We start from the raw sequence: 24,883 nt of genomic DNA on the forward strand, positions 1-24,883 counted from the left end.
TTGTGTTCTTATTTCAGGCCTAAATCTTTAAATTTTTCTGAAAAACAAAAAAAAAATGCTTACAAATTTTTTAGATCTGATTTTTGTCATTAAACTTTTTTAAATGTTTTAAAATCTTTCTAAATCATTTTCTAAAATTAATTTTTCGAAATAAACAATTATTTTAATTTTTCCTAGGAACACACAATTTATTTTCGTGGAACCTTAAAAAATCCTTAAACAATCTTTACAAATTTCAATTATTTTTGATTCGTATCCAAACTTCTGAATATCTTTTAAAATTACTGAGTTTAGTTGTAAAATTATATAATATGACAAAATTGCAACTTTTTTGCTTTAAAATTTTTTAAACTCTTTTTTTTAACTTTTCGAAGTAATTAAAAGTATTTTTTCAATTTTCTTTTGTAATTCATTAGAAAATAATAATTAAAAAATTTTCTATGAATATTAAAAAAAATTTCTTCTCTTGACGCCCTGCAAAATTCAGTTTACGTGAAATTTGGTTAAATCCTAAAAAAATTTTTGACTTTTTTGTAAAACATAAACCATTTAAAGCTTTCCTAGAGATCTTAAAAAAATGTAATCTCAAATATTTCAAAATTATTAAAAGCTTTTAATTTTTACCGAATTCTTAAAAATAAGTTTTTAAGCATCATTTTATTTCTATATCTCCTCGAAATTGTAAAAAAGTTTACAAATTATAACGCGGTAGCGAAATGTTGAGAAAATAATTGTTTCCCATTACTGAAGAATCATTCACAATTTCAATTTAGTTTTCATCTATAATGTTTGAAAACACTTAGAAATAAATTGTAGGATAAGGTAAAATTATTTACTTATAAATTTCATATACAGAGTTAATGGTGCAGAAAATTCATAAATTAAAAATGTTACGTAATCAGGTAAAAAGACCCCCCCCCCCCCCCCCCCCCCCCCTCCCAATAACATGACTTCTACTGGAACAAAATATTTTTATTTAAAGTTAATTAAAAAGTTTAATTTTTATGTTCAATGTTCCAAAATTTAAAAAAAGAACTATTTCTCTCAAATTAATTTGTCTAGTTTTTAGCATAGAAAATAACAAAAGCTTGATTTTTACATCAAATAGATTCTCGGAAATCCTGGAAAAATATCGTAATTCCGGAAAAAGTATCATAGGCTTTTTTAACCTAAATAGAAATGGCACTGTAGTAGATAGCTTTATCTAATGTTTAAAAGCAGTGTTAATACGAAAATAGTTTAATTAAGATCTCGCAATTGTTCATGCCTGTTAGATTTTTTTCACAAAATATTCAGAATTATTCAAATTTACGATCTGTACTTAGTTTCGTTATTAAAATTCAAAGGCAATAAACTACCTTTTACGCAAGAAAATATTCAACAAATTACGAACAACTGGCTCACGTATTCTCATAAATATGCGTGAGACCTTTCGACATCGTTTGTCTTATGAGTCAGGGCGGCGGGGGCGGGGGGGGGGGCGTACAGTAACAGCTAATTCATTTGACAATTCATTTGCAACTCATTTATATAATTTTAATTTTTGAAGCACGTGTCTCTCAAGGTTCGTTTAATTTAAAAGCAAAAATATTAAAAAACAGTAATACCAGAAAAAATGGCCCTTCCTTTAAGAATATTTCGACATACTTTTAATTTGTTCAAAAATTGATTTCGTAATTTGAGGTCTAGAATTTTATAGAAAATTTTTGATATGCAGCAAATAAAAGAATTAAAATGTATGGTGCACTCTGAGAAAAGTAAAGCTCTCTGAATACAACAATAAATAAAGGTTATAATAAAAAATATAAGTATATGAAAAATAGAGTAGATGAAAATATAAAAGAAGGTGCGAATAATTTGCTGATAATATTTTTATTTTTGAATGTTACACACATTTTGTTTCTTACAGTACCATCGTGTTTTCCTTATTTTAAGATACAAGCATTTTGTTGCAACACAACTTAATGAAAATAGAACATAATTTTAAGAAGCTGAAACTTATAACAAATCCTAGGAAAATTGTGATTGTTAATCTATTTGTTTCTAATTCTAACATATGAGATTATAAAAATCATATTTTTTTATTAATCAGGAGGGTCACAATTATTTAAAAAATTAATCATCCCAGTTAAACCAGCTAGGGAGATATCCGTCACCATAATGTAGTTCTCCCGAATAAACAGTGTCATCTTCTTCTGGCATTCGTACATAAACGATCGGATTTTCATAATTTTCAGCAGGGTCATGATGGTAAGGCTCAAGAAATGCTACCAAAAGAGAGTGGTTCCTTATTCTTACAAAGCAGGAGTTTTCATTATTCTTGCTATTCTTGACTCTTTCCGTCAGAGAGTGGACACTTGCAGTCAAACCCTCGCCATTAGGCATTTGTATAAATACGTTGTCCATTAAGTTAACTGGATGATGTGCATGATTTGGTCTTAGAACCCATATAGGAATTGGACTTTTATATATGTATTGAAGATTTCCAGTAAAAACATGGTCACCTGCCATTTGCACATAAACACGGCTGCGTTCTGGAATTGCGATAGACTCAGATGATAGTTTCTCATCATGATTACCATTTCTATTTTCTCCACTTGATTTATACGCTGCATTTAATTCTGTAAGAAAATGTAGAATTAGCAAATATTCACTAAATCTATGAATAGTTTATGTAAAAATATAGTAATAATGTATAGTCAAAATTAGGTTTAATTTGACGCCTCTATTCGATAGACTCTATGCAGTGCTCTATATCGCCCAAATGCAACATGTAGAAACAACTGCGCAGTTATAGCTTCTTTGGGCACTTTCTGCGCAGGACTAATTGTCTTGATCGCCAACTGCGCAGTTCAACTACCATTATAAGCACTGTGACAAAATCCGTTTCTAATTTTAATTGCTTGATTGGTTACAATTTTTAATTTGTGGCCTACAAAATTTATTTGTTTTTGTTTTATGTTTTTGAAAATTTTAAGTATTACAAAGAAAGTTTTATTTGTGCTATTTCAAATTATAAAGGCTTCAAATTAAAGAAATAACAAGTGTATACCTATTGTAGCCAAATTTTAAGAACGTGTAAATATTTCTTATCAATGTCAATATTATATTACATTACGCTTACCCAACGAATAAAGGAAATCCACGCAGGTAAACAGCAGAATGATTATCTTCATTTTGCAGCCAGATACAGTAAAAGCGTAGCGCGAACAGCTTTTTGAAGAATCTCCTGAACAGATACCTGTAAACTGTTCGAATATATTCAATCAAATGCAAAGTGCCATATGATTACACAGCGTTATCTGTTATTTAGGACAGAGTGGAAAGACGTAAATTATTTATTTTATGTCACATAATTTTGGATATTTGTCGGATTTATTACTTGAGCACATAAATAAGATGATTTTGCTTTTTGAAAAAGAAAAGTTTCAGCTGTTGTGCACATTCCCAATAATAAATAAAATAAAGTAAACATTACATCACTTCTAGAAATTTCTGTGGAAATTTTTAGAGATGCGACAATTAAGATTAATTTAGAAACTGTTTTGGAATTTCCCTACACAGGAACAGTAAATTCAACAATGTTAGCTGCACAAAAAAGTTATTTGCCGTCCTGATTTACCTTCTTAGATGTTCATTGACAAAGAAGATCTATTTATGAATTTTAGGAAATTACTTGGAATTTTTAGATACCGTTTCAGAAGAACTCTTTAATAATTTTAGGAAATTATTTGGAATTTTTAGATACCGTTTCTGAATGTTACTAAAAATAAAGCAAATTTTCTATAAAGGTCACTGAATTTCTTTTTTAGCAACCTAATTTCTTAAATTTGACCTAACTTAGTTTCCCAACTGTGTATTTTTTCAGAAAATATTTTTTTATTCGGGTATAGTACAAAATTCTTATTTTGAAATGTTTGAGATAGATCTAAGTATTTTATGTAACACGAGTGTGATTTCCTTTCAAAAGACTTTCTTTATTGGCGGTGGGTAACGTTACCGGGCTAGAGAGAGAATCTACACTTTGACGGTCGCAGCGTAAGCGCGCGCATTCTTTACTTCGCATCATTCGCACTTTTCTGTGTTGTAAATTTTTTTAAACTAACCTTAAAAGTGTGACGTAACTTTCTGAGAATACTCGAAAACTGTGCTCTTAATGCATAAAATAGCATATGTATTAAGAAAACGATGTCTCTTTACGACTGAGCTTGAGTTTGCAATGACTCGACTTTCGCCTCGTTCTTGTAAACTCACGCTCGGTTTTACAGACTACATCACTTCCTTGTTGAGAAATATACTATTGTCGCGACAGAATATTGTGTAAAATGGCAAATTACTTCAAAAAGCTGTGTTCTCATCAAGAATACGGTTTTTAAATAAAGAAACGAACACCTCTCCGCCAATTTATAAATTAATTAGTGAAAATTTAAGAAATTTAAGTAGATTAAAATCATAATCAAATTGATGTAAATTGCATGCTCCTGTTAAAAGAAATAAGAATCCAACGACCAAATTTGGACCACAAAGTACAAACACCTGATCTTCGTTGCTGTCATTTTCTACGTTGGTAATGCAATTTTATTTTCTTTACATTTGTATTTTTTTTTTATTTTGAATGTTATTTTATTGTAATTACATAGTAATAAAAATAAAAAATACGGAAGAAAGAAAAAAGGAAGGGGATGTGGTTGGCTGCCTTATCACTTTTCTATCCTTTTTTTATTTTTGACCGAAAATTATTTTTTTAAATATTTTTTAGATTACAATAGAAGTTTTTGTTTGGTTTTGTTTATAATGCTAATTTTTAGCTATGTGTTAATGGTACAAGTAATTATTTAAAATAAATCTGTTATATCATCAGCGAATGGTACCTTACTGACAGTAGATAACCCTCCAAACCGTGAAGTCAGAAAACCCACAATATTTAAAAATTTTAAATAGAAATTTTTTCTTGTAAAAATAATCTTTCTTTTCCGCTCCACTTAAAATCAGAAGTTCTGTGGTTATATGAATATAAATTTGTTTGACCTTTTGTTGCATATTGTCACAAAAAAATTGGCATTTCGATTACCAGTTTAAAATTTAATCATCAAATTTTTATCAGGTATTTAAAAAACAATTTTTATTTTTTTAATTGTTCAAAGTAATCTGTCAAATTGAAATATCCAAAATATGTAAATTTTTGCAATTGTATTTTTAAACTCTTGTAAAAGTCATTTCCCTTTTGTTTCGAATTACTTCACTTTCATTCATCAGAGTGTATTTCAGAAAAAAACATGCTGAAGACGTTTAGAAATTAATTTTTATAAATTAATATAATTTAAAATGTTCTAAATAATGTGTTTGTTTTGAAATTTATTCACCTATTAATCCTAGTTGTCTTTACAATAAAATTAGCTTTAATGATGCAAATTCGCCAAGAATATTTATAGCAGGGTCCTTCATAAAAATAAAATGGTGTTTATTGGGTTATTTTCACGCAAATAAAAATTGCCTAATTATTGAATTTTTACTGGCCCTCCATAGTTTACCAACGTGGGGCCAACATATTAAAGGTGCAAACTAGGGAGGTTTTCGCGAGGGCCAATTGGAAAACATAAGTTTGATTGTTTATAACTTTTTTCGTCACTTTTTCTTATTTTGTTCGAAGACTGTCAATCGTACAGAAAAAATATGTTGGAAAATAACCCACTATCTTCCATAAGTTACGAGTTATAATATATTGAAGAATCTCCACTTTTTTGGAATTTTAGCGAAAAATAACTAATTTTCAAAAAAACACTATGCAACTTTGCACCCAATTACTGTACAGAAAATTATTTCAGAGGTAAGTTAAGGTACACTCTATTTTCTGTGATTAGAAAAAAAGAAAAATGTTCTACCTGAAATAAAGTATGCAAAAATTTGCGTACATCTGAGGAAAACTAAGTATTTTAGTTCTATTATTTTAAAAATGTAAAGTTGGAAAGAATACAATATTTTTGGGTGCATTTTCGACTAAAAACGGAGAAGTTGTCTTTTTGGAATATAAGTATTTGCCAAAAAAAACTTTTCCGTTTTAAATAAAAAATGCAAAAAAATGGAATTCTTGAAACCTTGAAATTCCGAAAATAATCATTGTATACTCCATTTCAGCATCTGACATTATCGACACAAAGTAAAAATTGCATAATTTATTTTGAAAAAACTGAAATCCACTTTTTTGCCCGTAAAATCAGGCAGTAATGGTCAACTTTGAGGGGTCACAACTAATAACCTATTACAGGTAGGGCGTCGTTCTTTTGTTGTGAACAAATGAAATTGATTCTACTTTCCCTGACCTACGGAACACTTTTCTGTACAGTGATTAGTTGCAAAGTTATATAGTGTTTTTTGAAACTTAGTGATTTTTCGCTAAAATTGCAAAAAAGTACTTAATGCCTATTGTATAAACGCGACGTGGAGTTGCATGAAATACAGGAATCGATATCATCATGATTGTACTGGTCGCCCTCTACGTGATGGAATTTTTTTGTTTCAAAATATTTTAAATTATAGGATATGGCGTATCAAGTGGGAGGTCACGGTCTTTTCGTGATGAGTGCAATGTTTTAAGGGCAAGTCGTAGGTAAGGGCACCGAAGGTGCCCCGAACATTAGACGAGTCCAAAAAACATTGCACGAGTCACGAAAAGGGCCTCCCGCGAGACAAGCACGATACTTTTTACAGATGGATCATGAAAATGTAGTAAGTTCCGTCAAAGGTGGTGTGGGGGGGAGGGGGGGGGTCCAGTGCGAATCCCTGATGGGAGTGTAAAGGGCGAAGACCCCGCCGGGGATTTTAGGTTATTCACAAAACAAGTTTAAAGTTTAGGTTATTCATTTTGAAAACAAAAAAAAATTAACATTTTTGTATAATACCAGGAATTTTTCACTTATCCAATTTGAATTTTTGCGGAACTTTGACTAGAGCAGCTGGTGCTACCTAGCGGCTTTAAGCTCCCCTATCACTACGTGGCGAGACGAACACGCTACAGTCAGGGACCCTCACGATATGCCCACTTCCATGTATTTAGAGGGGGTACTTATAGATTGTGGCAAAATGCAAGATAAGCACCGCCTAGCGGACGCAGGAAGAACTGTTGTCTACAACAAAGACCCACCCCTTTCCTTCTCACCTTAATTTGTAGGTTATGTTGAGTTATCTTTCTGAAATAAATACATGAATAATAATAACCAATAAAAAAATTAAAAAATTGAACAAAATAAAATCAATCATCAATCAAATGCAATCAAATGTTTGAGTCTGTTGCAATCGATCAAGCTCATTTTTAATTCTGACTCACACGAGCGACATCTAGGGGACATAGCTATTACTACATTTTTTCGCCACATTTCCTATAGGAATGGGCCCACTGTAGTGTGGGAGCGCCAAACAGGCAGCTGAGTGCGGATTGGTCGGGCGAGAAGAGAGCGATACTTCCGTTCCAACACAGATACTGCACAGGTATTGAAATTTGCTATAGCGTCACGCTTGGCTACCTCCGATATGCTTAGTGTTTGTCGTGTTTGTTGCGGTTTAAATACACCGCGCCTTCTATCGCTGGCTCCAACTTTCCTTCAAACTCCCCCCACCATATCGCATTTGGCGCGTCCCTCACTATAAGGTCCCTAGCTAAAATTATCGCTGAAAACATCGACCTATCTCTATCTTCATCTAACTAGAATCTAACTACATATCTCAATTTCAACTGTTGTGAAAGGTGAGAATGCTTATCAGAAGATCCCTTTTCGTAATTGTAATGTCACGGAACTCCAAAAAAGAATAATTTCGTGCGTCTTCATTCACATCGTTCGAAATACGCCATTTTTAAATTCAGTCCGTAAGCATGAAACATGGCGTTTTCATGGTAGTGTTTTAAAAAATAATTTATGAAGGCTAAAACAAATGTTATTCATTTAATAAAAAACTTAAGGAGATAATGCCCAATATTATAACAAACTTACTTGTTCCCGTAAAATGAAGGAAGACCATGCAGATAAGAAATGAATAGTGATATTCTTTTTCTTTAGGAGAAGGCAGTAATCGTCCACTGAAAAATGCTTTTTGGATAACTTCATAAGCAAAGGCTAATGTATTTTTACGTTTTATCCACATATACCTATGCTCTCATTTGATCACATAAAGGTGGAGCTGAATTAAAGTAGAAGAAACTGTATAAAATTATTATCAACATCGTTAAACTGTGACTCATGTACTGACATTGATATAAACGCGTAATAAAACAATCCGTTCTGGCACTCATGCAGATATAAAGATTATAACACCTTGAAATACATTAACTTTTAGCCATTTCAAACAAATGCATAATGTTCTTATTATTTAACAAATTGGCTAAATTTTAGGAATATAAAACAAAAGATGGCTTTTTAATACAACAATTTTCTGTAAAAAAATTGAATGTTCAACTAGAAAATATGAATTTTCAGGAAAAGATAAATAAAACATTTAAGCAAAATACAAATTTTTGAACATAAGTAGTTTCATTTTCAGACAGAGCAATAAGCCTTCATTTAAAACAATTCAACAAAGCAGGTTCTATTTTATCTATGTATCTGAATTTTCAATTGAAAAATACTGATTTCTACCGAAAAAAAGTTGAACTTTCAACCCAAGAGTTCGATTTTCAACTAAAAGTATGAATCTACAAAACAAAAATCTGCCCGCTGCGCGGGTACATTCTCATTTATCGATGACCTCTTACAAAAAAAATAAAATATAAATGATACAATAAAATTATAGGCAAAATAATGTATATGCTTCAACTTTTAACAGAATTTAAGCGAAGAATTGTATAAATTGTATTCTGTTTCAGAATATCATACTCAATTTGTATACGTTCGACAGAACTGTTAAAAATCTTTGTTTTTCAGTTATTATTATTATTACATTTTTATTCTTGAAAAAAAAATTACTAATTTTGTTTAAAGCCCTATCTATTATTTGAACTGGAGTGAAAAGGCTGTTACTGTTTATTTTAGATCTTCGAATTTGTCATATATATCTACCGTATTTATTACACATAGACCCTGCAGACTGATTTGAATTCACAACTTATTAAACGTTCAAAAAGATACTAGAGGAAATACGAGGAATATTAATGCGCATTAAAAAAGTCAACAAATTCAAATCACACAAAGAGATATAAATTATAGTACCTGTGGACAAATTACGTGTGTATGGATTTCATGTATGAATTTATAATTTGCATTCAAAAAAAATTTTTTAGATAAAACAAGTAGATTTTCTACTAAAGGAGATAAATCAATAGAATAGTAGAATTCTAAACCTACATAGATGAATTTTTACCAAGAATCTAATTTTTAATGAAGACAAATGAGTTTTCAACCAAATAGTCTTAATTTCCCTCTCCGCACAGTGAATCTTAAAAAAAATTTCCACCAAATAATTACTTTTTAAAATTGATGGTTTAATCTAAAACTAGTTGTTAATCTTTTACCAAAGCAGATTAATTTCAAACTAAACAGCTGAATTTTCAAAAAAAATTTATTCAATAATGGAATAGTTATATTTGAAGAAAAATTGTAGACGTGTTAAATTCACCAAGCAGGTGAATTAAAAAATAAATGAGACTATTTTCTACCCAAAAGGAGGAAATTAAAAAAAAAAGATAAATTTTCCACCCAACAGTAAAAAGCTGAAAGTCAGTATAAAACATTAATTTTCTACCAAAGAAAAAAAAAGAATTTTCTAACAGTTAAATCGAACCTAAAAAGGTAAATGTTCGATAAAATATTTGGATCCGAAGCCAATATGTCGAGTTTAAAAAAAGAAAAAAATAATTTTCTACAAAAAAAATATATTAAAAAAAGACATGAATTTTACACAAAAAAGTTGGATTTTTCACCCCACACCATCAATTTTCAAGAAAAGAGTTCCTTTTCTACTAAGTTACCATTTTTTCCTAAAAAACAGTTTTATTTCTAACAAAATAGTTTAATTATCTCACAGTAAAATTAAACACAAGAACACAAGCTTTTAACAAATTGGGTGAATTAGCAGCCAAAAAGAACGAATTTTCGAAAAAGAAGATTACTCTCCGAAAAGATAAATATTGATAAAAATAGAACAATTTTCCACCAAACAGTTGCTTGTTTTAACTAATACTCTAGATTTTTGATAAAAATTCAGTTTTATACCAAATAATCAATTTTGTAAAATAAATGTACATACAAAGATATGAATTTTCAACCCGAAAATAAGCTTTTTTAAACAAAAATCTTCATTTACACCTATAGAACTGAATTGTCTACCATTTTTTTAACTTTTAAGTAATACAAAAAAATACAGTTTTCAACAAAATTGTGGAATAAAAATACATGACTTTTCAACTAAATGGTTGATTTTTTATAAAGATACGATCAATTTTCAACAAATAATGGAATTCTCAGTATTTTAAGTTACAAAAGGTGTTTAAATTTTTTACTCAGCACCTATAATAATAAAAAATATGTCAAAAAATTGGAGTTGCAATATAGCGCCGATGCGAGCAACGCGTGAGTCTTTTAAAATCTAATGGTCCACACGAGCTGCGCAAAGTTGCATTGTATGTCGGGCAGATTCTGCAAATAAGAGCATTCATTCTGGAGACGTGACTGTCTTGACAAACTTAAATAACTTTTTCGCTTCAGCGGTTTTAAATCTTCAGCGGTTAAAAATTGAAATAATTAAAAAATTCGTTTTTATTATCAGATGTTGAATATTAAAATAAATGACATCTTCAATTTTCAATTGTATAAAATAAAGGCAATTCAAAATATAATTAAAATTCAACAGCTAGAAATTGAAATAAATTTAAATTTTGTTATTCAGTCTTTTATAGTTATTTATTAAACTTCTGAAAATATATCTGTTCAAAATTCAATACACAATTTTCAAAAGTTTATTAATTAACTGTGGACAACAAAAGTAAATTAAACTTTTAATTTATGTCAATTTTTAGTAATTGTATTTTCAAATTTCTAAAATTCCATATTCAACAGTTGAAGTTGTAACTTTTAAAAGTTATTGACAATCAAAAATTTTAGTTTCCATAGGGCTGGATTTTAAATAGTCGTAAATAATTATTTGTGATACTAGTGCGAAAAATAGGTGATTGTGTGCGAGTGTGAACTGTGCAGCATAAGCCGGGGGCTCGAGGCATGAGCCGGTAATTAGCGTACGAGCGAAGCGAGTGCGAAAACGTAGACAAGTGATTCGAGCAGCAGGCTCCCCCCCCCCGCTCTTATCCCGTCCGCTGCCCTAAAACTGGAAAATTTTTAAAAATATAGTCATGCATAAACTACAAAAACAATTTTAATAAGGTTTTATATTGAGGATACTTTATCCTTTAGCTGCTAATCGTAGTCTAAAGCTTCACTAAGAAAATTTTCAATATGATTTAACGACAAAATCCACCTCGTAACCCAGTGGACACAAAATTTCGCCACGTCTTTACGACATCGTTACGACATCTTTACAACATCCTATGTCTATGTCGTTTTTGTGTCTTTCCGATATCGTAACGATGTCGTAAAGACGTCGCCAAATTTTGTGCCCGCTGGGTAGTGCTCTAAATTTCGAGAACACTCTGAACTGCGATTTCGTCGTGCCCGCAATGCTATTGCTTACTGTTGCACTGTAAAAAGAAAAATTGTAAATATCCACTGCGTTATTGTAATTTTACCAAAACCTGTAAAATAACTGTGTTCAAAATAGTGAACTTCCAACTGTAAAAAGTAAAAACACCACTTTAAATGTAGTGCTTTTACAAAATTATGGGCTACTTTCAGAGACGCGATTTCCCAAAATTTGGTTAAAGCACTACATTGAATGTGGTGTTTATATATTTTTTTTTTGTAAACAGAATTATTAACGTTTTTTTTTCAATAAAATCATAGTATTTTTTTGCGTGCAACTCCAAAATTCTATTTTAAAATTAGAAAATTACTTTCGATGCACTTTCAAATAATTATTTATCACAAATATTAAATTTTAATATTTATACAATTAAAAATTCGCGCACTAACTGTAATTAATCGGGTTGTTGGCGAGACGCAAGCGCAGTTCAAAAAGTTCCCAAAGTTCGGACTACTGGCTGTTGGACTAAACTGCTCCCAATTAGCAAAGCGGTGTTCGTAATGCCCTTCAGATGTCGCCACTACATAGTATAAGGTCCACGGTCGTATATGCACCGTGTTCATTAGAAGACCTGTGACGTTACACGATGCCACGAGGGGTGGTGTAGATGAGTAGTGGAATGCGCGAAAAATTTAAACGAGGATATTTTAACTTTGCATATTATAATCAGAGTTTTTGTTTTTAAACTAAAATTATGAAAGATTATTTTCCAAAATTACGTGTCAGTTATCAGGTTTATCTAAAATATGAATATGCAATTATCCTACAGGTACTTTGAATGTAGATCGGTTCTCTTTTGAGTCACTTTTATTTATGCAACAGTTTGGTACTGTACAATTCCAGGGAATTTTCAACAACAACAATATTTTAACGATCGCGGGTATATTGTAGCTTAGGTTAAAAACGTGGTTGAGAATAATAAAACAGCTGTACATACTGCTTAATCGCATATCGTATATACGAACGTAATAAGGTCTAATACACAATATAAAATATGCATACTTACGAAAGCGTGAAGATACAAACATTAGTGTTTAAAGTCACTTACGTCAAGATGTGACAATGTGAGGTCGAGGTTTGACCATTCACCAAAAAGTACCTCTTCTTTCAAGTGCGTCTGCCCAGCTTTTTCATTAGTCCCTAAAGCTACCTATTTTTAAGCGGCGCATACGGGAAAATTTGGTCCACATCTCACCGACAAATCAGCTGTCCGCCAAACCGCGATCATCACAGACAGGATTTTTTACCTTCCTAAATTACCAGCAGTTTGTAAAACAGCGACGTTGGTAATTCCGATTCCTGTTACGATAGCATTGCATAATCAGTCGGTGAAAATTGATAACTAGAAAATAAAATCTTAGTTCTTCATAATTTTTTTTTAATCGAATGAAATTATACAGTCTTATGTTATCCGATAATTATACGTTATCAATAATTATTTCTTAGGATACATTTGTTTTATTGAATCCATCGAGGAAGATTATTTACGACGCGCTTTGCAATTCCCGCATAAACGGTATTATTTCGATCTGGCATTCGTATGAAAATGCGTGGTTCTGCTGAAAAAACTACTGGGACATTCGTAGACTGGAGGTTTGCCCTTAAAACAATATTATTTTTCAATAGTATAAAACAGCTATATTTTTGAACACGAAGATCTTTGTAATAATGGAAATGTCGCAGACTTGCAACTAAACCATCAGAATAAGGCAATTTAACATAAACACGATCTGGCAGGTCAGTTCTTGCATTCTTTGCGAAGACCCAGATAGGAATCGGACGCCCATTGAGAAATTCGAGGTCTCCTACGAAAACATCGTCACCTAGCATTTGTAAAATAACACGGTCTCCTTCTTGAAATTTGAAAAGTTCGGCTGATGGATGACGAGAATTGTGAAAAGCATTATTATTTCCTCTAACTCTGTAGGCTGTACCTAATTTTGGAACAAAAAAAAGAGATTTATACACTTTATTATGCTGGAAGATAACTGTTAGTAACATCTAGACAAAGTGATGTAACTATATACACTGGAGATCCTATTTAAGTGTGGCTTCGTGTATGGACCTAGATGGCCTTGGCTTAAATCGAACACAACATTCAACAATCATTTTTGTTGTATTTAGACGCATTACGCAACCTGATGTAATGAGAGTGCGGCCCTCAAGCTGTTTGTTACGTACTTCTTTTGGGTACCGCGTCGCCTTTTATCACAAAACCGCCAACACGCCAGTTCTCGAAACGACGTAAATGTGAGATAGTTCAATGGGATATCCAGCTTATTTCCAAAATCATTTCTGAAGTAAATTTTTAGGTGGAATCGGAATAGCCAAAAATGGCGTTTTTGGCTACTTTTGGGGTTATGTACAGAAGACACAAAATGTTTTGGGATTTTTTTTTTAGTTGTATCATATAGTGCTGCTCTTTCTCTTTAATTTGAGAGTCGCAGAGTTAATTACCATTTTTCTTTACCAAGTTACACCAATTTGAGAATACGAGTTATGTCCCATTAAGTCTTGAGCATTTGCTTTAAAAACTTTGAGACAGACATTTTTACCCCGAGCACCCCCAAATACAAATTTTCAAGAGAAAACACCCAGTAGAAAATGTCTGCTTCGAAGTATTCAAAGCAAATAATCAAGGCATAATGGGACATATCTCGTAATTTCAAATTTGGCGTAACTTGGTAAAGAAAAATGGTAATTGAACTCTGTGACTCTCAAATTAAAGAGAAAGAGCAAGCACTATATGATACAATTAAAGAAAAAATCTTTGGAAATGTTGTGTCTTTTGTACATAACCTCAAAAGTATCCAAAAGCGCCATTTTTGGTACATTACCTTAAATATCTTAAAATCCTGACGCGATGGGCTAATTCTGACCCCGGATTCGGATTCTGCGAAAAAAATTACTTCGGAAACGACCCTCCACTTTCCAACAACAAAACCATCCCAGCAAGCATGGTTACAGAACAAATTTGTAAATGCTATAACACAATGTAACGTGTTCTAGTACCCCGAAGGATACATTTTGATCCGAGACAGTGCATACGCAGTCCCGATTAACAAAAATTATACGTCCGAGATATCCATATTAGGGATATTCGCAAGGTTCAGCTCTCGTGCGTAGTGAAATGGAAGAGTCTCGCCCTGGAGGAAAAAACTTGTTGATCACGGTTCCCTCTACGACAGGTAAATATGCATCTCGTTGCCTCGGCTCCTGTCTTAAATACTCGGCCATTTCTTTCAATTGCGAGAAAGGTACATCGCTGCGCTCCCTGGCGTACTACGGCCTAATCACGGCTCAAGGCGGCACGATTTAAATCTTCAAATAATAAATTAAATCTTTTTGTGTCAAATCCTTTGCCCATGAATCATGATCCATCATTTATACTGTCATGAGTGTTAGACACATAAATATGCGAAATTATTTATTAAACCTAAAATAGAATAATTATTTGCTTAACATAATAAATAATAATAAATAACTACGATATCAGAATTTGATTGATTTTCCATAAAAGTTTGGATTAAGTCAGTGTTTTTCCTCAGAAATTGCTATTTTCAATTTTTTTAGATTATATTTTGTAAAAGATTCACAACTTTTTTACAACTTTAGGTTACTTCAATCATTTGCACCGGAAATAGTTATTTTTAATACAAAATCATTAGACTTCAAAGAAAATAAGAAACTGTTATACAATTCGAGGTAAAAGTAACGGTTTTTACTGAAAATGTTGATAAGGATTTCAAAAAAGATTACAATGTTTAGGACATTTTAAGGTATGCTAACATAAATTGTCATTTATGCGATTGATTGATAAAATTAGTTTTTTAATTTTTCCTTATTGCATTTTTTAAGCGTAGGCTTTAGCCAAATTATTTCAAATGTGTAGAAATAGTTTTAAAAAATCGAAAAATGCTTAATAATTTCATTCGGATCGGTGTGGAAAACAAAAAATTATGTTCTTATAAGGACTAAAATAGCTACATCATACGTTTGTAAGGTAAACGAGTGGTTATACCATTCTGCTCTGATGTAATACAGGTCATACTGATGTAATGTAGGTCAGAATCAAGGCGCTCTCTCTCATTCAAAGAGATTTTAGGGAAATAAGCTGCGTAAACTTGCCGAAGGGTTGCTTACAAGGATACAAGTATTCAGACTGTTCCTTTGAGTTGATATTTATCCTCAAACTAACGTTTGTCTACTTTAAAGGAAAAAAATACAAGCTTAAAACTCTTGAAGAATTCCTGGCCGTATAGGGAACACCTCGAGTCGATACTTTAATCCTCGCTGTACCGAAAAACTTGAGATCCACGCTATCTACAATCATTCTTGAGTTACGAGTACTCACTATTGTAGAGAGCGACCATCAAAAATTATTCTGTTAAACTTTTACCACAGGCGTCAGACCAAAGAGTCTTAATTTTATCCTCGAAAAGCAGGAATATCCGCGGGAAATGTATGCGAAAGAAAAATAAAATTGTTATGCTTGAAAAATAAATATTTTCTCTTATCTTTATATCTTTTCCCGAGTTAGACACGCGCACTTGAGTTCTGTAGAACCTTTCACGTTCAAATTATAACTTTCAGTATTATAGTTGCGAGATAACTTTTCGCACTTTACTTATACGTGCTTTAAAAGAAACAAAGTTAATGGCTAATCAACCAACAATTTTTCGATGATAATTGAACTAGATAGATCTAGAAAGTCAGGAATCCGAACAAAATTAAGGGTATTTTTCGATATTTTACCAATTCTGCTTAAACTTCAAAATAACTTGGATACGTCAAATCATAAATTTAAATATTTTTATAGAACTTACCACGAGGCAAAACATTGGAGATCGTCCTTACGACATCTTTGCAAAGTTGCGATGACGACGTATGTCCGTATCGTAAACTATTCTTTAAATATCTCTAATATATTATAATGAGAGATAATACTAAGTTACTCAGAACTCCGTTCACGTGCTCTTAATGTGTTTTAATATATTATTCTATGATCTTCGATTTTTTATTTTAAAAAGACAACACGGTAATACAATTATTTTTTTCCCGTTATGAGTTATTAAACTAGCTATTTTATTATATTATTTGAGGAATTTAACCCCTAAAGGTCCCCTTACTTTGTATAAGGTTGAGGTCCTCATAGGGTCGTTGAAGACCACAGCCGTAATTTTTCATTGCGTAGAAGCTTTTTATATTTTAGCGTAAAATTTTGTTGGGCATTCCCTTTAGTTTTTTGTTATAAGATAATTTTACTTTTTAAATTATTATTTTTCTTATTTCAACCCATGGAAACATAAAATTAAAAACCGAAGAAGAACGAACTTCGTAAATTTCAATATAAAGTGTCAGGGCGCTAACGACCCTATGGATACATTTAAGGATTAATGTAATAGTTTTCCACAGAACGTTGAAGTAACACTCGAACGGCAAAATAAAGATAATAAAGTTAATAATAATAATAATATAGGAGGTAGAGGCGTTGTGGATGTCAAGAAACAGTGTAAGTCACAAGCTATACAGTTGCGAGACTATTTTAACAGCAAATGAAATGTCGCGCTTTAAATTACCATCTGTAAATTGGATCTTTACCACACGCCCTTAAATTTTTCCTCATATGGGGCCTTAAATATCACGGCAGACAGCGTAAAGGAATTAGAAATACAATTGAGGCAGCATCAGGAGTGACCGCAAACACGTGTTGTATCAAAACATGGTTGACCGGTGCCGATTATGTGGAGATACCAATGAAATCATTTAACACATTATTGATGGCTGTCGCGTAATGGCTCAAGAAAGAAGACATGCACAGACATGATGATGTAGCGGGCTTCATACATCAACTACTTGCCCTAAACCTAGGAATCTTAAAAGAACAGATGCCTTTCTATAGATATATTCCAATGTCTGCTTTAGAAAGCGAAGACTACATCTTATTTTAGGATGTTACTTTTCAAACGGATCATTACATCCTGGCCAATCGACCTGACATCTTTATGCGAAAAAAGGTGGAAGGGTCGACATCATCGACGTTGATTGTCCGATTAAACGAAATTTGCATTTAACCTATACAACCAAGATCACCAAGTATAGCGAGTTAAGGCATGAAGTAAAGACCACATGGAGGAATGTAAATCATGCATCTATTCATTGCATGATAACGCATCCAGAGGTGACTGCTGTCACCTCCAAGGCTCCTCGCCGCTCGTAATTTTATATCTACAATATCAGCGCCAGAGTTTTAAAGCATTGTATTAAATTAGTTCAATTAACTTATATTCTAATCTCATCAGTTACTGGACTTAATCCGTGCTTTGACTTGTTACGTGTGTGATAACGTGTCTGGAGTTCGCGCGCGCACTTTCGAACCTTGGCGGTAAAATTCCTGCCAGATGTGATGTAGTCAATCACACACTGAATGCGGGACGCGTACAGTCTTGCCCAGTCTATCTTTATGGCAAGTTGATGCATTCGTCTTTTGGTCTTATGATCAGCCGTTGGTTTTGTTTTACGGTTCGCATCGGCCAAAGCTCTCCCTGCATTATACACATAATAATTGATAGCCCAGTGGTCGGATTCTCCGGAAAAATGTCCACGAAGCTCGTCATCCATTTGAGCCAGATCTTTAGGCTTGAGAGAAACCTTGGTGTTGATGTTTCTCCGGGTCGTAAAGCATCGCTCTTCATCTATTGGATGCCTGCCCGCGGTTGTTCTTAGTGTCGCCTCTCTTTCTCTGTTGCCGGCTTTTTGTAGCTGTGGTAGAGTAGGCGTTCCGCTTACATAGCCCCTTTTACGGAGTAGTTCAGCATGGTTTCACAGACGTTGCAGCGAGAAGAGCGATAGCTCCGGGTGTTTCTCGCACCACAGAGCATGCAGCCGTGCCATGTAACCCCGTTCAGGGGCCACACTCGCATCGTAGCACTCTAGCAAGTCGTAATTCAATCCCTCCGTCCAGCCAAAGGTCGCGAGATCCCGCCGATCCATCGCATTGAATCCATTTTCATTGGCTCCCCCAGCTCTAGATTGGTTCGGCATTGTTGGCCGACCCATTGGCGGGAACCCTGCGCGTTCTGTTGTTTTGAACCGCACTTACTACAACTATGTTTGGTGTTATCATTGTTATTCCCACGAGAAGCTAGGTGAAGGGGTTCGTCCATCCTTGTAGAGCCCCGCATGCAAGGATAAGGCTGCATACTCTGAGAGGTCTCCCGGTATCCCAGAGTCACCGTTCTAGACACCTCGACCAGGTGCCATTTAGCTTTCAGCACGGTTTTCACACCACCGCTTGGGAGTTAATTCCTTCGGGACCGCCCCTGGACAATTGTCCGCGACTGCCTATTTATTTTTGTAACCATATTCAGCAGAAATCCTTGGTACAGGGACCCTCTATCCGCAACCCGAGGACGCGTTCGGTGGCTTTTTCATAGGCCCTTCGGTTTGATTCTAGAGGAATCAAAACCAAACCGAATATATATACATACATAAATATATATATATATATATTTTTTTTATTTTATTATTAATTATTATTTATTATATTCAAGAAGAACCATGTCAGGCCTCGAGTGAGCAAAAGAAACAATTTTCGAAAATATAAAGTTCCGGTATATGCGGCACTTCCCATTCTCGTCAATTGATTCAATTTCCCTAGGAGCATTTAGAGGAGCGATATTAAGGTGAATGCCGTAGGAGTCTTGGCTCAAAATGTGGCGACGGTATGTTAAGGTAGAAATGACACCGCCTTGGCATGCAAAAATGAAACCCTCTGTACCAGACTTCAATCCAGGCAATTTAAGGAAAGCAAACGTTAGCTTACAAGACATTGACTGACCCTTCACATTTCTGTGGAAGATACCGTGCGTCCTCTTATCGAGGAGCTGTTCACGAAAGTTTTTCTCTTGTGCTTTCTTATTGCGGGCTTTCAGGAGTGAGTACTCGGGATAGATAAGATTTGATGCATTTTGCTCACCCCTAATACTGAAGTCAAGTCCGAGTGTTTCAGCAGCCTCCTCCGCTGCTTTGTACAGAAATGCTCCTTTGCCCACTTCTTCGTGATTCCTGACCATTTTAAGAAGAGGGTCTCTTCCATTTGCAACTCTATGTGCTATTCCCAGAATAATCCTGTTGTGAAGACATTCAAGACTTAATATTCCGCGACCCCCTTGCGGCGTGAGATGTACAGTCGCGGAACGTAAGACTCAAGATGCATGCTTTTGTCATGTGCATAACCTTTCTTGTCCCGATATCAAAAAATCTGAGCTCGTTCTTCGTCCATGGAACTACTCCAAATAAATAGAGTAGTACCGGGACAACAAACATGTTCGTTGCAGATACTTTGTTCCGCGCCGACAGTTCGGAAGACCAAATCTGCGGGATGAGACGTTTGTATCTGCTTCGAAGAGTATCCTTTATAGATGTCACTTCCTGAATACGGCTCTGTGGCACGCCCAGGTATGTATAAGTCTCTCCAGCGCAAAGGCGTCGTATGGAGCTTCTATCAACAAGCTCAGGATCTTCAGGGATGCCATTAAGTTTTCTCCGCTTCAAATAAACCTTGGCGCATTTGTCTACCCCAAATTCCATTTCAATTTCCTTAGTATATCGTTCGACAATCCCCAGAGCTAGATGCAGTTGCTCTCTGTTTTTAGCATAGATCTTAAGATCGCCCATGTAAAATACATGAGTGACCTTGTACTTTCGATCTGCAGGTTTGCCGCACAAGTACCCATCGCAATGGCTCACTGCTAGAGATAGTGGCAATTATGTAAGGCAAAAGAGGAGTGGGCTCATGGTGTCGCCCTGAAAGACACCTCTCGGAAACGTGACCTTGTTAGTTGTCACACGATTTTTGCCAGATAAGATAGTAAATCTGGTTTTCCAAAGCGGCATCAATCTCTCTATGCACCCAACTATTTGCGGATGAACCTTTAAGATTTCCAAAAGACAGATGATAAGTCTATGGAATGTCGAATCGAAAGCTTTCCGATAATCAATCCAGGCCATCGATAGGTCACGCTGGTAGAATGCTGCATCTTTGCAGACACATCTATCGATGAGAATGTTCTCCCGACATCCGGCGACGCCTTTCTTTGAGCCTCGTTGTTTATACATTTCTTGCGACACAGGTTCAATTGCCCGAACAATTCTATCATTTAGAGTAGCTGTGAATATCTTATAAAGCGTGTTCAGACAAGTTATTGGCCTGTAGTTCTTCGCGTCAGATAAGTTGCCTATTTTCGGCAGGAGTATTGTGCGCCCTTCCGCCAAGCACTCTGGAATCGGCTCTTCCGACTTCAAATATGAGGTGAAATGAGGTGAAAATTCGGACTTCACCTCAGAGGTCTGGGGTTCGATCCCTGAGCCGGTACCTCTGGAAATTTATCAATGTACCTTTACTGAGCTTCTGGTGGTTCGGAACCCACCTTAAGCTTCAGGTTCCCCCATCGTGTACATGACTGCAACCAAGTCCATCAATGATGGGGTAAAAACCAGGCTTTGTCCAATATGTCGGGGCAGACTGCTCTCATCAGATCACTTGATTGTATTATAAAAATGCATCCGTGACAGATTATATATACCGGGACATCCCCGTGCAAAATAATCTGATAAAAATCCAACTATAACCCAAATTGCCCTGAATTTCTAGAACACACATGTCACATGGTTCTGGAACTTCGATATAACACTATTACGGCACAGTTCTAGAACAAACTTGAAACAAATATAACAGAACGTCTGTGATTAGTCAGTTTAAGAACAATTACGTAACAAATGTTCTGGAGCAGTTATTAATCTTTATTCCTAATTATTTCTGAAACATACTTATAACAGGGTTCTAGAACTTCCATGTTACACTATTAGCACACAGTTCTAGAATAAATTTAAAAAAAAGTAATAGAACGTCTGTGATCAGTTTGTTCTAAAACAGTTGCATAGCCACTGTTACAAAACAGTGCTGCCACATAGTTCGAGAACAGTTCTGTCACAATTTTGCCCCAGTGTTCTAGAACACTTTTACCTTCTTGTCCTACAACAGGTCTATCAACATCTTGTAACAACTATTATAGAACACAGTTCGTTTTTGATCTGGAACAGTTATAGACCGTGTTTGCTGAGATGTTGGCCTGTGTAGTTTTAGTTGGAAAGTCATTAGATTAGAAAGGTTCATCAATTTTAAACAATTATATACATTATAACCAGATTTCAAATTTTTGAACAATTTGCAATTATTTTATTGTTTTTAAACAAAAATGGGTATTTTTAATTTTAAACAATACATATTTGAAAGAGAATTCCAAACTTTTGTCAAGTATAGGTTATGCGGTCGTTTTGCAGTAAAAAGTATTCAAAAAACAAATGAATATAGTTTAAAAATGATTTAGCATACTGAAACAATTTCAGGTTATATCATATTTCGTTTATCACAGAAAATCGTTTTTTCTTCAAACAAAAATTTGAATAATATTTAGAATGTTTTAACGAATTGGTATTATGTTAATTCTTTTGGTTGGAAATTCGTATTTTGAATGCAAAATATATTTTGAAACCGACCCGGTAATAAGCGTAGAATAGAGAAAAATTAATATTTTCAGATTTCAGTGCAAAATTGAAGATTATTCTATTATTTTGAATGCGCGATTTTTCCATCTGTCTAAAATGCCACACTATGAATAAGAAAGCTCCTAAACTTATTCACTTCTATTTCCATAGCGACTGCTACACAGTTTCCTATTCTTCCAAAGAGAACGTTTTTTCAATATATTTAATTCCTTCTGACTGTACCGGTAACGCACCTCACAGAGATATTTTTTATTCTTCAGAAGTGTTCATATTTTGATTTTATTTCATTCGTTCTAATAAGTTCACAAAATGTGTGTAAGAAGTTGTTTTAATTCCTTCATGCGGAATGTAAATTCTGAAATTTTAATTCTATCCAATTCAACTCTACCTCTCTAGAGTTAAAATTATTTAAATTCACACATTTGCATAGATTTCTTTGTTGCAATTTTTAAGACGTTTAAATAAATGATTAAAAGATAAATAAATATAAATTTGAATATTTTTTGAATAGATAAGTTATAAAAAGATTTAATAATGAAAAATAGGTTGAATAACTGCTTTCGTTAAATTTTACCAAGTCGGTTGAAAGGATTAGGATTTGCACTTTTTTTGTTTCAATTGGGGGATTTTTAAACGGGAGAAAAATCGCGTATTCATAGAAATACAAATTCTTAATTTTTCTGAATTCAACGCTTGTTGCCGGGGATATAAATTTAAGAGAATAAAAAAAAGTCTTAATGTTTCTACACAGGAAAACTTTTGGAAATAAAAAGTTTATATTTTGAAAAAATGCCATCTTTTCGCTGGAAAGGACTTAAGAAATACATTCAAATTTTGCTTGACAAAAACTGTTCAATCGCGATAAGAAGAGCTAAAAATCACCGAATCCGATAATAGCATTTATATATAAATATTCAAAAAAGAAAGTGACATTAAAATGTATGATCCAATATTACATCAAAACTTACTTGTACTCGTAAAATGAAGGAAAACCATGAAGAAAAAGAGTATTATGACCATCTTCATATTGACTAGAAATATATACCAAAAAAAAAACTAAAGATGGGTTTTTACAGAATTACAAAAATAGTGGCTGAAACATTTTTCAAATATATTCTCTTATATAGCGACTACTAAATAAACACAGTTGTATCAACTGTTTAAAGAAGAGTGGGAGGAAGATGCCTTGATGTCCGATCTCAGAATTTTTCATATCTGCTAGATTTATAATCCATAAAACCATCAGCACTTTTTTAATTATACATTTTACCACCGACTATACTGCATGCTGTCGAAGCAATAAATCATTTTCATATAAGGAAAAGTATTAGAAATTAAAATAAACATTAAGCGGTTATCTCATGTCATCATATTGACACATATTCTTTTGTCAGCCAGCGTAATTAATTAATTTCTGATGTTAAATTTTGTCAATCACTGGTCAAATAATTTTGTGGAAAAACAAGAAAAGATTACCCTCTGCCTGGAGCATTTGAGCAATTATTTAATTATTTGTATTTAACATCAGAAATTGAATGCGTTTGCACGCGACGGTTGAATCTAGCGCTTCGCGATCGGATATTTATTCTTTGCATTTGGAATGCATGAAAATCTTAATCAAAGAGATCTCTTTTAGATGGCAGTATTTATATGCGTCTTCATATTCTGAATTGTCTACTTAATTAAGTATAGTCAAGGATTAAGTTTCTCAAAGCTCTCTAGGATTTGAGGTACACATTCTCATCGTGAAACTCGCGCTGCACGCTCGATTTCCGGCAGACACTTGTAAACAGGTTTTTGTTGCATTTCTTTTCTCGTAACTTTGTCGTTTTTCCACACATTTTAATTTTTTTCAACGTTATTTTTCACGAATAAAACAAAAAGTACGTGTTCTATCAAGAAGTGATTCTTAACGAAATTGTAGATATTTTTTGGGATAACAATTTTTGTTAATTCATCTTTTTTCGCATCCTGCATTGGTTGTCCACAAAGTAGAATTTTTTATTTTTCATTATTTTTTGTGCCATACACATTTAAGTTTTCGATTTTTGAAGAAAATCTAAAAATTTGTTATGATGATCTTGTAGGGCTTTTAAAAAGAATTTTGTTTCTTTTCTTGACTTTTTTTCATATCGTGCGTTTTTTGGCTTCAAATTTTGATTTTCGATTGATTCAAAAAATTTTGAAAATGCTATAACTCTGAGAGTTTTTTTTTCATCGAAAAAAGTCATTGGAATAAATTATTTGTTCTTTTTAATACTATAAATAGCCGTACATAGAATTTTTAAATCAGTAAAAAGTGGTCTAAAAAATTCTCAACATGCGCTCACTTGGAATTTTTATCAAAAATGGCTGGTTAACGAACTCGTCCTTTCTTTTAGGACTTAAAAAAAGTGTGCCAAAGATGGATTTGATTCGTTCATTTTTTCGAGAATTATTCTGTTCACGGACAGACGGCTGTACGGACAGACAGGCAGTCAGACGCCATCGTGAAACTTGGAGATCCGTTGAAAAAGTGTGATGTGAAATTTCCGACAATTGTGGGTCCGGATGCAATAAGGGCACATAAAATTTTTTCGTGCAAAAACGAAGTCCCCTGGAGGCTTTAGAAAAAATTTTCGAATTTTAATTTTCA

General features: G+C 33.4%; 1 protein-coding gene and 1 further gene across 1 annotated transcript; both read right to left on the reverse strand.

The window, feature by feature from the left end:
- Nucleotides 1-2,026: 2,026 nt before the first annotated feature.
- LOC117175449 lies at nucleotides 2,027-8,124 on the reverse strand. Its single transcript, XM_033365157.1, has 3 exons — nucleotides 7,986-8,124; nucleotides 3,125-3,248; nucleotides 2,027-2,621 (listed from the first exon to the last, which is right to left on the reverse strand). Exons 1-3 carry the CDS (start codon nucleotides 8,097-8,099, stop codon nucleotides 2,116-2,118), a joined length of 744 nt encoding a protein of 247 aa, XP_033221048.1. The 5' UTR covers nucleotides 8,100-8,124; the 3' UTR covers nucleotides 2,027-2,115.
- A 6,587-nt stretch (nucleotides 8,125-14,711) lies between these two features.
- LOC117182036 lies at nucleotides 14,712-14,875 on the reverse strand.
- Between the last annotated feature and the right edge of the window lie 10,008 nt (nucleotides 14,876-24,883).

This window comes from Belonocnema kinseyi, chromosome 1 (assembly GCF_010883055.1).
Source record: "Belonocnema kinseyi isolate 2016_QV_RU_SX_M_011 chromosome 1, B_treatae_v1, whole genome shotgun sequence".
Taxonomy (NCBI): Eukaryota; Metazoa; Arthropoda; class Insecta; order Hymenoptera; family Cynipidae; genus Belonocnema; species Belonocnema kinseyi.

Excerpts from the sequence above, each read along its gene's own strand:
- LOC117175449 (XM_033365157.1), bottom strand. The coding sequence starts at position 8,099 with ATGAAGTTATCCAAAAAGCATTTTTCAGTGGACGATTACTGCCTTCTC. Across the intron at positions 3,249-7,985 it reads CCTTCATTTTACGGGAACAA|TTTACAGGTATCTGTTCAGG; the intron begins GTAAGTTTGTTA and ends ATATTCGAACAG. Across the intron at positions 2,622-3,124 it reads GGATTTCCTTTATTCGTTGG|AATTAAATGCAGCGTATAAA; the intron begins GTAAGCGTAATG and ends ATTTTCTTACAG.